Source organism: Jaculus jaculus, chromosome 2 (assembly GCF_020740685.1).
Source record: "Jaculus jaculus isolate mJacJac1 chromosome 2, mJacJac1.mat.Y.cur, whole genome shotgun sequence".
Lineage (NCBI taxonomy): Eukaryota > Metazoa > Chordata > Mammalia > Rodentia > Dipodidae > Jaculus > Jaculus jaculus.
Window position 1 is genome coordinate 176,516,935 of NC_059103.1, and position 16,138 is coordinate 176,533,072.

At 35.5% G+C, this 16,138-nt stretch overlaps 1 protein-coding gene across 1 annotated transcript in view; it reads left to right on the forward strand.

Annotated features, from left to right (window-relative positions):
- Positions 1-16,138, forward strand: part of Zfpm2 (zinc finger protein, FOG family member 2) — a 471,310-nt gene that overhangs the window by 210,862 nt on the left and 244,310 nt on the right. The window contains exon 4 of the mRNA XM_004672646.2: positions 15,822-15,940. Within this exon, the coding sequence (XP_004672703.1) occupies positions 15,822-15,940 (119 nt within the window). The remainder of the gene's footprint in view (positions 1-15,821; positions 15,941-16,138) is intronic.

The following is a 16,138-nucleotide window of genomic DNA, read 5'->3' on the forward strand; positions in this document are numbered from 1 at the left end:
TCTTAGAATGGCTAGAAAGGTAGAATAAATATTTTCAATTGTTTGAAATATGATTGTGCAACACTTTCCTTTTCACTATTGTGTAAGTATATTCTTCTTTTTTTTCCTTTCTGGAACTCTATAATGTCAGGATAATGTCAATAGAGCAGTTAATCCTGGTTATCTAGAAATGGAATGGGTGACCTACCTTTGATGATGACCTTCACAGCTACATACCTTTGCCTGGCTTAGCTGTGAAGCAAGAAAGAAATACCAGCGTGGGGTTACTAGGGACTGAATCTCTCTGTTACTTATGCAGGAAGAATCAGCTCCAGGAGTTGTTCCTGTCCCATTTTGGCTAAAGAATAACCATTTATCCCCCCTCCCCATGCATATACACATACCTTTATTTTCTTCATCTAGAATGAATGTGTTTCTAGTACTACATTGTCCATTTACCATTAATAAGCAAACACATACTGATTTCAAGTTTTATCCATGATTCATTTTCTCTTCAATTCATTCAAGCACAAGGTACTGACAAACTTCATAATATTGATTGAGCACCTACTTTATATCCAGCATTATAATCAAATCCTTTAGTACAAAGCCCCAGGTTCACTATAAGCTTAGGAGGAACAATGAGGAAATTAATGACCATGGTGAGTACACAGAATGCAAGTCATCATTCCAGATCCAGATTCTTCTCATGCAGTATTGAACTCAGAAGTATATATAGTCCTTTCAATGATTCCTGAAGTTAGGGAGAAATGTGTCAAGTTTTATATAATAATGCCCTTTTGGTCATTCTTTCCTCTCTGTTTGCATTCCTTTCGCAGCATGCTAATGACATCATTTCCTTCTATCTGAACTGATGGCACTCATATATGTGGTAGAGAAGAAAGTAGCACTAAATCTGATGAGAGATTGAAAATAAAGTGCTGAAGCTTATGCTCTTTGTAATGCAAATGATTGCTTTGACTCAAGTTAAGAATTGTTTATAATGATTTCCATATTACTGTACCTAATATACTTTAACTATTATACATAATTGATATTTAAGGTAAACAATGCAAAGAAACCAGAGCAAACTTGTACACTTCTACTTTTTGTCTTTGTTCTTAATAGTGAATTTAGAGAAGTCACATGTAACTGCTTTAAGAACTCATGATGAGATCTTTTTATAGTTGTTCTCTTCTTTATATATAATGTCCTCATTTTGGCTAGTTCACAGTATCCCAAAAATATGTCCTGGCTTTGGATAGCTGTTGAAGCTCATTTATAGACAACATCTATGTACTTGTAAAGGATATTCTTGTACATAATCTTTTAACTTAATTCCTTTTGAACATTTTATTATATTCATATCAGTCATCAAACACAATAATGATATAAAACATAGAGAATTTCTTTAAGCAGAGAAGTAGACTTCTTGTGTAATAAATGTAGTATAAATGTAGCCTGAAAGAGGGTTCAGAGTCACCACACCTTCCTTGAGCCCCTGCCCCTCCCTTCTTTCTGATGTGGAGGAAGACGGGTCTCCCTCGTTATTAACAAGCGGTAATGAGATAAACATTGAAAGTGTTTAAAGTACTGATTTTAGTGAGTAGCCTAGGTGTTTTAAAAGAAATAAGAATTTCCTCTTTCCTAGGTATTATGAAAAAATGAATGTACCTGTTATTTTTTCTAGTATTAGGAATGTGAGACAAAAATGTATGTATTTTTAAGTTCCTGAGTTTCCCTTCTAGTTTCAATTAAATAATTTAAAAAAATAAATGTAGCCTTAAGTCTTAGTGGTTATTACTGGGTGCCTGATTCTGATATCAAGCATTACACAATTACTTCTGAATGAGCTCTCATGGGAACCCAGTCAGTCAGAAGAATAAGTGGTAAAGAAAGACTTTCCTATCCGGAACACTGTATCCTGGGGGACATAGTGAATGTGCTTACAGTTGAGCTCACTTCTCTGATCTTTAGCACATGATAGAATGTGAGAGCTTCCAGGATCATCTTCAATCGCATGTGAAATTATCCCGAAACGGCAATGTAAATATGTTCTGATCATATGATGCTGTGATAAAAGGGCAGAATTAGTGAGCATCTTATATTTTCCAACAAAGGTTAATAATATTATTTTGCCCAAGAAGGTCTTATTTACTCAACAATAGAAACTCTTACCATTTGGTACCACTTCTCTGATTTCATGACTGTTATTTTATTACTAATGCCAGTCATTTATTCCATCTCATCAGGCAGTAATTTTATCTCAGAGCTATGGTTTTTCAGTCGTTAAAATTCTGCCTTATAGTTTTATGTAGAACATTACACATGTGTTTAAATGTTCATGTTAACATTGCATTTTGTCCATTTTTGATAGTGATTGTTTCTGATTTATTAAAAGAAAGAAATGGTTTGTGCTGTTTTGGGCATTTGCCAGCCTTCCCTCTGAGCTGCCATTGCACATTCCCTCAGATTACCTTGGGAGATTATTTTTTTCCTTGATGGTTAAAATTTATCTTGCATTTTCACCAAGTACTTGTTATGTTGAGTCATGAATAGCTCATCGCCATTAGCTTTAGTCACAGAAGGAAATGATCTGCATTAGATTATGGTTTCTGGCTCCACTATTCAACATTGTACCCAGTATTATAACTGTTTAATATGTACCTTTGAATGAGTAAATGTTTACTTTAATAAAATTCAGTTGAATACAGTTTTATGAATAAAAGACTCCTGGACTTAATTCTGCATACACAATTTCAATGCCTCAAAGACTTCTGGGACATGTGAGAATGTGCAAGGATTCTGTATGTGGTCAGTCCATGAAAATGATGTACCCTGTTTTATGTGAGGAAAAGGATTGAACTTAGATCTGAGTAGCAAATACTGCACTTATCAAGGCTGTGATTGTAATATCAACCTGCCTGCCTTCTTCCTTCCTTCCTCAAAATCCAGCATACAATCAGTTATTTCATATTTATGTTGGAACTGGAATGAGCCATGGAGAAAATGAGCAGGAGAGACAAGAACACAAACAATAAGTAGAGCTGAAGTGTAGTTCAGTGGTGGAGTACTTGCCTAACATACATAAGACTTTGGGGTTGAGTCCCAGTGCCACAAATATCCATTGAAATAAAAAGATAAAAGATAGGAATGTCATAGATCCTCAAGGCATGTGTACTTAACCTTCTGGAGGTTTCAAATATTTTATATAGCATGTTTGATACTTTGCAAGCTAGACCGAGGAGAGAGAACCACATTTGATAGTTTGCAATATCCATAAACAATTTCAAATAAGGTAAGTATCTGTGGTGGTAGTACTGCTAACAAGAGTGAACTGATATGAAGTAGTTTTGGTGTGATCAAAAGTATTCTATGTTTTATTATTGGGAAGAAAGGCATAGCATTTTTGATGCTGACCCTGACATAAGACATTTAGCACACACGTTTTCACTACATTTAAATAGTAATATGTTTTCACTAGGTGTGGTGTCTCCTCCCTATAATCCTTGCACTCTGGAACGATCAGACAAGAGGATTAACATGAGCCAGATTCCATCTTGAGCTATAGTGAGTTTGAGGCCAGCCTGGGCTACATAGTGAGGAAGAAGGACCGAAGGAAGAGAAAGAGGAGCAAAGCTAAGAGAATAAATGCTTTCTCTGAGGAGGAGATATTAGTGGAAGGAGCTTATCTTAAAATCATGCGTCTTCAAATTCTTTCTAAAAACTTGGGACCAAACTTTAAGTTTATTGTAAAATCACGTAAGTTTGAAACACCTTTCCTAAAGTACTTTCCTAGTATTTTGTTTTAGTCTTACCTTTCTACTTTGCCTGCTTTTTACTGACCCTGTGGCCTATACATTCTTTTGTATAAATCAAGAACCAGCTATTTTTTATAAAGTAATCTTCTATACTAGTTACTCTACAATATTGTGGCTTCAGGTCACTCCTTCTGCCTCATTATTATTTTCTTTAAGGATACAGTGTGACAGAGTACAAGAGAAAAATCAGAAAACCAGGGTTGAAATCCTAATGTTACTATGAAAATTCTCATGTCAGGAGTCCCCTTAGCTTTGATCTCAATCCAAATAAACATGATCATAAAAATTATACCACCTTGTGTTCTTCCTACAACCTTACCAAGTACAAAGTATTGTAGAGGTATAGTTGCATATTAGGAGACAATCACTATTCCAAGGAAAGAACTGATGTAAATACATAACATAGAAATTCCAAAAGAGAGAAAGAGAGTTCCTCTTGACTTCCACAAGGAGAAACAGTGTGAATCAGAAAAGTTTTATCAGAAGGTAGCAGAGAGATATCAAAGGATAGTAGCAATGGTGGATATCTTGGTAGATAAACCAAATAGCTAGACGGGGCCTTTAAAACACAACAAGGTCGATCATCTACTACACGCAAATTTTGTGTCAAGGAACCCGGCATTAATAAAAATCTATAGCAACAGTAAAGAAATGACTATGAAAAGCTTAATCATTAGAAAAATATTTGGAAGTAACTTATGAAACATAATATTTTAAAAGTAAATTCAAACTTTAGATAAAAACAACTTTGTGTCAGTTTGATGGATTAGATCTTCCAGGAACTAAAGCATTTCCAAAGCAAATGCACATAGTATTTTTGGGTTATACCACAGAGTTTAGAAAATTAAAGAGAGTTATATGGTAGATACAATAGTAATTTCTTATTGCATAAGACATTATGTCAAGTTCAAGGATCCACAGAAAGCTTTCATAAAATATTTCAAAATTATATAGGTATCTGGGCAATAGTTTTAGGTATGAACTAAAAACTCCTAGGGTCACTATTCTTTGGTGAGACATCAACTTTAATATCTTTCTGGTTTATTATTTAAACTATTTTAGAAAAATAAAGTTATGTTTGTCATGCTTGTTTATCTGAAATAAAATATAAAGTTATATAATGGAAAGTATCATTTAGAAGGGTCGTCCATGCATTACTATTGTTGACTAAGGGTACTTTATAGTTTATTTTCACTTTTCTGGACTAGATAAAGCTTTCAAATAATTTCCCCTTGTAATTTTAAACACATCTTTCAAAACATTCTGCCATCTATTGGTTCTGTAATATTCTGATCTAAAAGGTTTTTTTTTCTCCAGTCTCAAATGGAGATTTATCTAGAACTTTCCATTTAGTTAAAAACATATTACAGTTGAAACCTGCACATTTATCTAAGTTTGTATCTTTCTATCTCCATCTAAACCATTTTATCATATTGAAAAATTACTATATATTGGTTTACTATAGGTAACAATTAAAAGACAGTATTCAATAAGACAAGAAGAAAAGTATAAGCTGTCATTACAAATTAGCCATTACTTACAATACATACTATTATAAGTGAAATATCTTTGTATAAACTAATGATGTCAGAGTCTGGGGATATATTCCAGCCAGTAATGTGCTTGCCTTAAACACATGAGGACCTGAGTTCCACCACCAGAATTCACATTAAAAAAAATGACACACATCTGTTACCTCAGTTCTGGGGAGGCTGAGATAGAAGGGTGTTTGGGGCTCATTGTCCAGCCAGTCCATCTGAATTGTCAATCTAAAGGCCAGTGAGAGACACTGACTCAAACAAGACTGACAGCATGTGAGGATAGCAGCACACACACACACACATACACACCCCTGACAAATAAATTAATTTATGATAGCAGTATATAAGAAAGCTGGAGATTTTGACGGACCACATGTTGACTAAATAAATAAATAATGCTGAATGAAGTCCTCAGCCATAAGTAATCAATGAGGCTCATTGATGTTCTCACCTACATCGTCAGTAAAACATATTCTTTGCGCACTTCCAATCACATAGGACCTGTGGTTGATTTTAACTCAAGTTTCTTTTGGAGGTGTTTCCTTCTGGAGAAATCAGGCTTCTCAGACAGAGCAGCAGTTCTGCATATTCTGACCCCTGTGTGTCCCTCCGGCTGCCTCACTGACTTTGGCCGCTGCTTCAGCAACTGTTTCCTGCGTCTGCCAGCCAAGCCTGCTTTACTCCATGAGCATTCCTCTAACCACAGATATACCCAAACATAACCTCCCTCTGTTTCTTGAGATTTGGATCAGGAAGTGATATTAGGTCAGCCTATGACAAGGAGTGTTGTCTGGAAGGTCAGAGAGGCTTCCTGGCAGTCCAGAAGCCCACTGAGCCAGATTTCTGAGCAGAAGAGTTTCATTCCTCCTCCACCTCTTCCTTCCTGCAGCTGAACTGTCTCCAACAACTGCTGATTGTCCTTCCAATGGCTTTTCCAAACCTTTGCCACAGCTAAGCACCCTTTGGTCTTCCCAGAGATAGAAACTAGCCTCAGAATGAATACTTTATGCGACCCAAAATAATTAGGTGAAAAGTGCCTAAGTTTGTAATGCATGCAGTATTCTGTGTATAAACCTACAAATCTGATTCATCGACAATACTGTACATGATGATTCCATGACTTTTGAGAAAGTATAGCTCAAGGGGAGATTTGGTATTCTTGAGAAATTCAGTGGTTTAAGTTGCTGTACATTTTAGGAAATGTCAGAGCCTTGTAGTTTTTAGATACTGAATGTAGCCTGTGAAGAAGGAAATGTTTCTATTTTGCCACCACCATTATGTTATCTTTTCCAGTGCAATTACAAGCTAATTCAGACCTCTTTGTGTTAAACTAATAGCTTCTGATTCACTGCCTTCAACCAGTACCTCTTCATGCACTTTTAATACCATCTGCAGTGCCCCTAGCACTTACCTAGGGAGAGCATTTTTCTCTCAGCAGAGTCATCTTTGGCAAATCATTAATGGAACATCAAAAAGATCCCATCTGTTAGAATTACGTATGGCTAAGATCAGAATTATCAAATATCTCATTTTTTCTTTATTCCTCTTTCCTTTTTTCCCCCTTTCTTATCCACACAATAAATGTAGTTGTCAGCAGGATAAGTTCATGCGCCGGATAAGGTCACAATTTCATTTAGTGACAACTTCCAACAGTAGAAACTTACAAGGTTCGATTTATTAAAGAGTCAGGAGGGATAAGATCACTGCTTGGCCAGCCTGATTTATCAGGGTTTGACTAGAGTACTTGAATAGGGAATGTCGTATTTCAAGTTTATGTTCAAAACTGTAGTTTAGTGTGTGTTGTGAATGTATGACTCAAAAATTGAGAAGGAAAATTAGAAAAGGGTGTGTGTATGAGGCAATTTGTTGCTACCAACCCACAACAATCAGTTACTGAGTCAAACCTACTCAGAGATGGATCAATGTAGCATAAAAGAAATGGCGTTATTTGTCTTAAAATGCAGACGATGCATGCGGATATTAGCACCTAAGAAAGCCCACATAGTGACAAGGCTGTGGTTTGGCTGCACAGATAATAAGCAGAGAAATGATGTAACCTTCTAATGTATCTGGCAGGCAGCTGTCAAATGGTTAAACCATAAAATAGCAGGCGCTCTGCCATAGTTGGGCCACCTTGGCTGACTTTGAAAATGTTTTCAGATTTTTAGAATCTTTGAGCGCCTTTTGAACTCAGCATGACTTCAGGGCTGTCCATGTTTGATACCATGATGTATAATGTTTTCCAACCATGAAGAAAATATAAATATGGGTTCTGACGCTATAGCCTTCTGCTATAGTGAGGCCTGATAAACATTATGAGCCAATTCATGTGGTCTGCTTTGAAATTTGGTTATATATTTTAAACCAAGTTTAAACCAATCCAAAGTTTATTTTCAGCAAAAGAAATAGGATCTTCTGTCATTTTACTTACTTGCAACCATATTTTTTTAAAAAAAAAATGAAACTTGAGTCTACTGTTAAGAGAAATAGCATATATGTTTATAACCCCATTTTAGTGCTGAGTCCTGTTGGAGCATGACTGCTAATGATTATGCTAAAAGGAATATGTCCCCCGGACTCCTTTGGCATGCTGTGGTTTTCATGTCCTTCACTTTCTAAATGGGTATCAGAAAGAGCCTGTTAAGAACTAAAAAGCAAAACAGCATCTTGATTGACTCTTCAATGAAAAAGATTTGAGGTCATGCCTGGTGAATCTTTTTTTTTTTTTTTTTTTCTGGGGCTGGAGAGATTGCTTAGCAGTTAAGATGCTTGTTTGCAAAGCCAAAGGACCCAGGTTCAGTTCCCCAGGACCCATATAAACCACATGCACAGGTGGCATATGCATCTGAAATTTGTTTGCGGTAGGTAGAGGACCGGGTATGCCCATTTTTTCTCTTTCTAACTCTATCTCTCAAATAAATAAATAAGAATATTTTTTTCTACCAGTGAATTTATTTAGGCCAAAAACTGGATTGATATTTTTTTTTGTTCATTTTTATTTATTTATTTGAGAGTGACAGAGAGAGAGAGAGGCAGATAGAGAGAGAGAGAGAGAAAATCGGCACACCCTGGGTTGATATTTTTAAAGCAGTGGATATTTAGTAATGATTTGACTTAGGGCTTTTTTCCTTTTCATTTTATTTATTTATTTATTTTTTTTAGTGAAACTATCATAAGTCTTTGAGTAATCACAGACTTTTAAAAGTATGCATTATCAAGAAGATAAGAGAAACAGCCTTCAGCTCTAACAATATTATCTTTTACAAAAATTGATTAGACCATCCTATGTGTCTCAAATATTTTCTGTGAACTTACCCAGCATGTTAAAAATAAAGCTTCATTTTGAAGAATAGCTACAAAAGTTTGAGCTTGGCAGAGTTTGGAAAAGGGCCTTTATTTTTCTTACAGCTTCATTTTTCATAGATGAGGTAACATACATGAAAGTGTAGGGGGTAAAACAAATGAGATCTATGATTGTTGTAATATAAAAAGGACACATGCTAAGACAACGTTCTTTTTATTTTAAAATAAACTCCATACTAACATTGAGGTACTTTATATTATAAAACTCTATTTAATTAATTGTGTCCAATTTATTTTTTATAAATGCTGTACACCAAAAATTATTACTTACCAGAAGATAAACGAAAAAAAAATCTGTAGATCTCAAGGTGATTAAACTCTTATTGAGCTTTAAGGAGTTATTAATGGGAAACTGTAAGAGAATAATTAAATGGACTGTAAGTGCAATAGGCATTTGAGGGAAGAATTCAGTTTGTTCTTGGGTTCAGAGAAGGTTCATAAAGGAAAATAATTTGATGCTTTATTTGGCACAGTTAACAGGGTCTCTGAGGCAGTCAGGGATACGATGGGTTTCCAGGAGAGCAGAGACAAGCATCAAAACAATGCAGCAGGTATGCTGAAGATGTGGAAGAAGTGGCAGTAAAGAAGACTGTGCTGATGGGGAAAGAGCATATTTGCTAGATTAGTAGAACCTCAATGTCAGGCAGACACTGAATTAACCTTATGGTGGGGTTGAAGTTCAAGCAAAGATGCTCCACTTGAGATTTCAGAAGGTAGCATGTGCAAGAAATTGCACAAATGGTTGACATGTTAAAAGGGGAATTTTAATGTTTATCTGGGCAGGAATTTGGAGGCTACACTGGAGGGTCATGAATTCAGATATTCAGTTACCTAGTCTGAGTTGATAAAAACCTGGGAACTTCAGATAAGAATGGTGAATCTGGAAGCTATTGGAAGCAAGATAAATCAAATGATGGGAATGACTCAGATAGTAGACAAAAGGAGTGTGACCATAGACACTGGAGGACAGCCAGTGGGGTGCTGGTGATGGAAGATTGTGTCCATTTTGCTTGAATTCCTCCTTGGTGAAGTAGTAAATATTTATTTGTACTTTGCCCAACAACAATTTGAGAACAACATTTTTATTCCTATTTTTGTTTGCAGAAGGTGATATTCACATGATTAAGTGACTTGCTCCCTTGACTCAGGCCTACTCTCCCATGCAACTCATCTCATACCTCCCTGTTCTACAAAACTCTTTTCACTCGAGACACCTGCGAACTGCCTCTCATCCTCTTTTTTTTTTTTTTTTTTAACTTTCAAAGCTGTATACTTCTTTAAATTCTCAGTAAAGAAGTTGGGATTATAGCTCAGTTCGTAAAGTTCTTGACTCACAAACATGAGGACACAAGCTTGTTAAAAAGCCATATATGGTGCTGTTCCTTTGTAATGTTAGGGCCGGAGAGGTGCAGACGGGAGGAACCCTGATGTTCATCAGCCACCTAATAAAGTAACTAGTAAGTTCTATGCAACTGAGAGTCCCTGTCTCAGACGAAGGGGCAATGGCTAGGTTGTCCATTAGCCTCCACAGAAATGCACACCTGTGCCTTCCCTAGAAACATTCACAAACTTGTGTATCCCTCTACAAACCTACGCAAACATGTGCACACTCACATACAGGCATAAAAAAAACTCTCAGGAAATCCCCTGGCTGTTCAGTAGGTTCATGAATAAAGGTCTATGTACTCAAACTGAATATCTCCTTTTCATCTTTGGATTTTTCTCACAATTCCTAAAATCTAAGTAGTTACTACAATGTGTGACTTCATCCCTCTGGGCCATAAAGATTCCATTGCCTGTAAGACTTGTTTTGTTTAACCTGGATTCACTTCCCCGGCACCCATGCAAAGACAGAAGGCTTCAAAATCAAGCACGTTTAAGCACTAAGTTATCACTCCAACTCCTATTATTTAGTTGTAACCAGTGTTATTTCTATCTTTCATATTGTACTGAATTTAGGGGAATTGTGATAAATGGGCCATTGGAGTTAGAAAACACCTTACTAAATCCTGAGTAAATACTAATTCTCGTTTTAACAATTACATATTTAAGCCTATTCAGCTGGTTATTGGACAGAGTTGGGATTTAAAAAATACTATTTTTAGTGTTACAATGTATGCTCTCATGATACCTTTTAATCTTTGAAAATACTAAAATAACAGTATTAAGGAATATATAAGTTAAATATAGTTCCCATTTACCAATATCTCATTTCTTTCTTATGGTATTGTGGGTACATGCACATGTGAGCATGTATACACGCATTTCTGTATGCATGCATGTGCAGAAGGAGAACCTTGGGTGTCATGCTGGATACTTCTTTTGTGACAGGGTCTCTAAATGGCCTTGAGCTCACCAATTAAACGAGACCATCTGGCCAGCAAATCCCATAGATCCTCCTCTTCATCATCTTCTGGGAATAAAAGAGCATTCCAACACTCCTAGAGCTTTTACATAGGTATTGAGGACTGAACTCAGGTTCTCAAGCTTGCAGTGGAAGCATGCTATCAACTGTGCTATTTAAAACACGCTAATTATTTGCAATGGGTGTGTGGCCTCCTTTTATGTACACAGAGTCGAGAATAAATTATTTTTGTTAACTATGTCAATAATAGAAGAGTTCCCCAATCTTCAAAATAGCTTCTTGGGAAAGGAAGAGAGGAGACTGGGGCTTGTCTGATTGAGTTGAGAGCATGGGTAGTTACTGGACATCTTGTGGTGAACATTTAAGAACTCATAAAACATTTTTGGTCTGCTTAAAAATTTAATGTATAATCAGAGATACCTCAAAATGTTAGGAATATTTGGATATCACTTTATGATCTGGCCTAAGTTTGTAGTTCTTAATCCATTAAAAGACAGACCTGCTTGTAAATCCACAAGTGCAGATAAGGACGCAGTGTTTGGACTGAACCCTTTATAAATGAAATATGTCAGTGACAGACTGAAAGGATGAATTACTCTTTCAAAGGGTTTCAATGATTTCTCTAGTATCACTTAAAGGTGACATGACATTTTTTAAAAAATGTATAAACAAACACAAATTTACTTCAACATCATCATAAAGAAATTAAGTAGTATTTAGATGAAGTGCAAAATTATATTTTACTTATTTTACTTCAAATAGGAAATTTTAAACCGATAGTTTAAGTTGTAAACATTTGTAAAAATTCTGAGAATACTTATCTGAGAGAAACTGAGCAGTTTCTGTTCAAAGAAAAAACTTATCCATAAGAGTTTTAAATGATTGTATTATGGCCCATAAATATGTATAAATTTAAGAAACATTTTCCATTGATTTTTAAGTGATAGTATTATGACAAATGAATATGCATAAATGGAAACATTTTCTTTTTCCATGGATTCCTTTTTAACATTAAAATGAGTGTTTTAGTTGTTTTCCCTCTTTAAGGAAGCTTCCATGCAAGGCTGCACCAATGAAAGTGAATATACCTGGGTGTAAAACATTTTTAGGGGGAAATCTCAGAAATGGGTTTACTTTCCCATGTATCATAATTAAAAAAAAAATACAACTTTCAAATTCTGTAGACTCTGAAGATGCAGGATATTTGAGCATTATTGTTATTATTCTGCACTGTATTTTGGAAATTTATATTCATTTACCTCACTGTTCACATTGATTTCTCCTATGCCTGTGTAAAAGGAGCTGAGGAGTATGTGTCATTCTTAATTTAATGAGTTTAATGGGCCGATTAAGAGCTTTCCTTTGCAAGCAGGAAGGCCTGAGGAGGCCAGAGATGGCTATAGCTCAATCCCTAGGACCCACATATATAGTTGGGAATGGACACACCCTAGTTCTGTGGTGGAACAGAGACCCAGTAATCTCCAGTTCGTGCAGAAAAACAGCAAGCTCTGTAATCTGTAAGAGACTCCTGTCCAATTACTTGTGGAAGAGCAATGAAAGGGGGCACTCAACCTTCCCCTCTGTCTACCACAGGTGAATACAGCCATCCTCAGGTGAGCACACAGATCGCTGCATGGGTACATCCACATGCAAACACACATATGTGCATGCTCACGCACACACACAAACACACACATGCACACACACACACACATTGTTTTAAAGTTAATGAATCAGTTAATGTACTTGGTAAGGAAGAGTGGAAAAGAATAAATATGAGATTGTAGAAAGGAATTGTGGCCTTTAGAAGTACAACATAAAATTGTCTGAACATTGTACTTATTGTTGAAATATGGATGAATTATTTCATAATGGAGACAATTTAAGCATCATAATATGTTGCCTGATTTTGGTTTGTACAGTTTGAATTTGATTTTTGGCATGAGCAATAGTAATATCATGAAAGGTGATATTTTGTGTTTAAATAATTAAAAGATATTGATAAAAGAAGGGCTATAATTGAGTTCGGGTTGACGGTGCTACTTTTAAACATTTGAAGGGTAGCTCAGCAGTTACATAAAGATGCTTACTTGCAAAGCCTACCATTCCAGCTACAATTATCAACCCCCCACACAAATAAATTAATAAAATTTATTTTTTATTTTAAAAATATTTTATTTATTTATTTTATTTGAGAGAAAGAAGCAGATAGATGATAGATGATAGATAGATAGATAGATAGATAGATAGATAGATAGATAAATAGATAGATAAATAGATAATAGATAGATAGATAATACTTAGGTAGAGAGAGAGAGAGAATGAGTGTTCCAGGGCCTCTAGTAAATGCAAACAAACTCCAGACACATGTGCCACCTTGTGCATCTGGCTAATGTGGGTACTGGGGAGTCAAACATGGGTCCTTAGGCTTCACAGGCAAGCGCCATAATTGCTAAGCCATTTCTCCAGCCATAAATTAATAAAAAAATAAAATAAAATAAAACCAAGAAGATTGGGTCTACTTATTTATAATTTTTAAGAAGCCAAACTAACAAGTCCATGACATGTTCCCCACTGTGGCTTTTGTATGTCCCAGAGACTGTCATTACTGAATGCAATGTGCTCCATTTTGAACTTCCTCCACATTCTAGTCTATGGCAACTTGCATTTATGCTTCTCTCTCCTCAGTTCTTCCCTGTTATTTTTTATTATTTTTTAAAATTTTATTATTATTATTTTGGTTTTTGAAGGTAGGGTCTCACTATAGCTCAGGCTGACCTGGAATTCACTGTGTATTCTCAGGGTGGCCTGGAAGTCACAGCAATTCACCTACCTCTGCTGCCTGAGTGCTGGGATTAAAGGCATGTGCCACCACACCAGCTCTTTTTACAGACACCCCTCCTTTTTTCCCTGTTGTTAAGTCTGCTGTTGGACAGGCTGAGAAGCTATATTAGGTACTGGAGATATGGCTCAGCATTTAAGAACATTTGCTGTACTAATATAAATAATAATAATAGTACTAATAAAATATGGATAGATTACACCTTTAGATTTAAATTGAGATGTCTTTATGAGATAATGCTTTTAAAGAATTGCTTCAAGTTGTATTTTGGAAATATTCTCTAATAGGTATCTCTTCATCTCTACAGAAAAAATTTGACTTTGTAATAAAAAGTTAGCAAAAATCTCCAAAGCTCCTGGGGTCAATAATTTTAGCTTAGTTCATTACATAAGAGATATTCAAGTTTGCATCTGCAAAACGTTACTCATAATGTTTGTAATAATTGCATCTCTACTAGCTTCTTTGTCTAAGTCACATCAAATCATATTACCATACAATTGAAGTTCTACCAAGCCTCACCGTTAGTGTACTTGCATTTAATTCCTTTGTATCATTTTCCAATGCTTTGAATCTCCTTCCATTGTGAATAAGGCTCTATTATGATGATTAATGGAAGACTTTGGAAGCATATCACTGTGACTTTTAAAAATAAAGTTTTAAGGAGAAAGTTAAAAAAAAAAAAAAAACATTTGCTGGCCAAACCTGCCATCCCAGGCTTGATACTCCAGTACTCACATATTGCCAGATGCACAAAGTGGCACATGCATCTGGAGTACGTTTGAAGAGGCAGTAAGATATATTAAACTCTAGTAATGAAATAATGTTTTAAACAATAAAAATAAGTGAGAATGTGATACAAAAATACTATCATGCAAAAAATAATAATTTTTAAAGTGGGCCTACATTTATTTTGTGAAACTGGTTTATTTCTGTTTATCTCAATTCATGCTTAAACCAATTGCATTATTTGAATTTGGTATTCTCCTTTATTATTATTTTATTTTAAAATATTTTTTTATTTATTTGAGAGAGAGATAAGAAAGAAATGGAAAGAGAATATGGGTTCTCCATTGGCCTCTTGTCGCCATAAACTTCATCCAGATGCATGCACCACTTTGTACATCTGGCTTTACACAGGTATTAGGGAATTGGTTCCTGGCCATCACACTTTGCAAACAGGCACCTTTTACCATTGAGCCATCTATTTGGGCCTTTAAAAGTTTTTGTCCATTCAGTTTTATATGCCCTTGTTTATTTATCAAGCATGTCATGGATTCCTCATTCATGCAGTTTTGTGCACTGTCTTTATTTCCTGTTTCCCTTTAGTGCTTCCCAACACACTTCTCTGGTCTGGGCAGTAGAGGATCTTGACTGGCTATTGATGTTTCCAATCCAATTTGGAAGCAGAAATTCCTACTCAAAACATGAATACAAAAAGGTTAAAATTTGCGAAAAATTGACATTACTTGCTATACATTTGTCTGTTTGATCCATTTTAAATTATCAACTAGTCTGAGAAACTCTCCAGACGTTATTATCCATGAGTCTTGAATAAATGCAAAATTTTTATCAGTGAATTGTTGTCCTAAGGTTTCTGGTCTATCTGTTTTGGCATGGAATTAGTGCCTTTTGAGAAAGTATTATCATTTCCTGTTCTGAAGACTTGACTTCAGTTGATAATATGTGTAAAAAGTTGCAAGAAAGAAATTGGACTGAATTTGAATACAATTATAAGGGCAAGTGTTCTTTTCCTCTGAGGATAACAAGATCACTTGTTTTCAGCAAGCATAATTAATTCTCTTTATATGAGTCCTCAGAATATTGTGCGTGTAAAGAAAAGACAAGAAGACATTCTATTGTTAAGACACATGTGACAATATTCTAATCACCTTTATTTTCATTGTTTGCAGGGGAGCTAGAAGTCTTTCAGAAAGAAGGGGAACGCAAAATTCAGAGCCGGCAGCAACTTCCAGTGGGAACAACCTGGGGGCCATTTGCTGGGAAGATGGACTTGAATAATAATTCCTTGGTATGTGGATATTGGGAAATGACTGACTTGTCTTAGCTCATACACATCTCTGCTTTACTTCCTGCTACATTACTAAAATTAACTTTGGGTTTTGGTATTTTCATGGTCTATAAAACCTGAATATTATTCAAGTGGTTTGTCTTTGCCTAATATACACAGAATTTAAAAGAAAACAAGTTACTCCTATTAAATGACTGG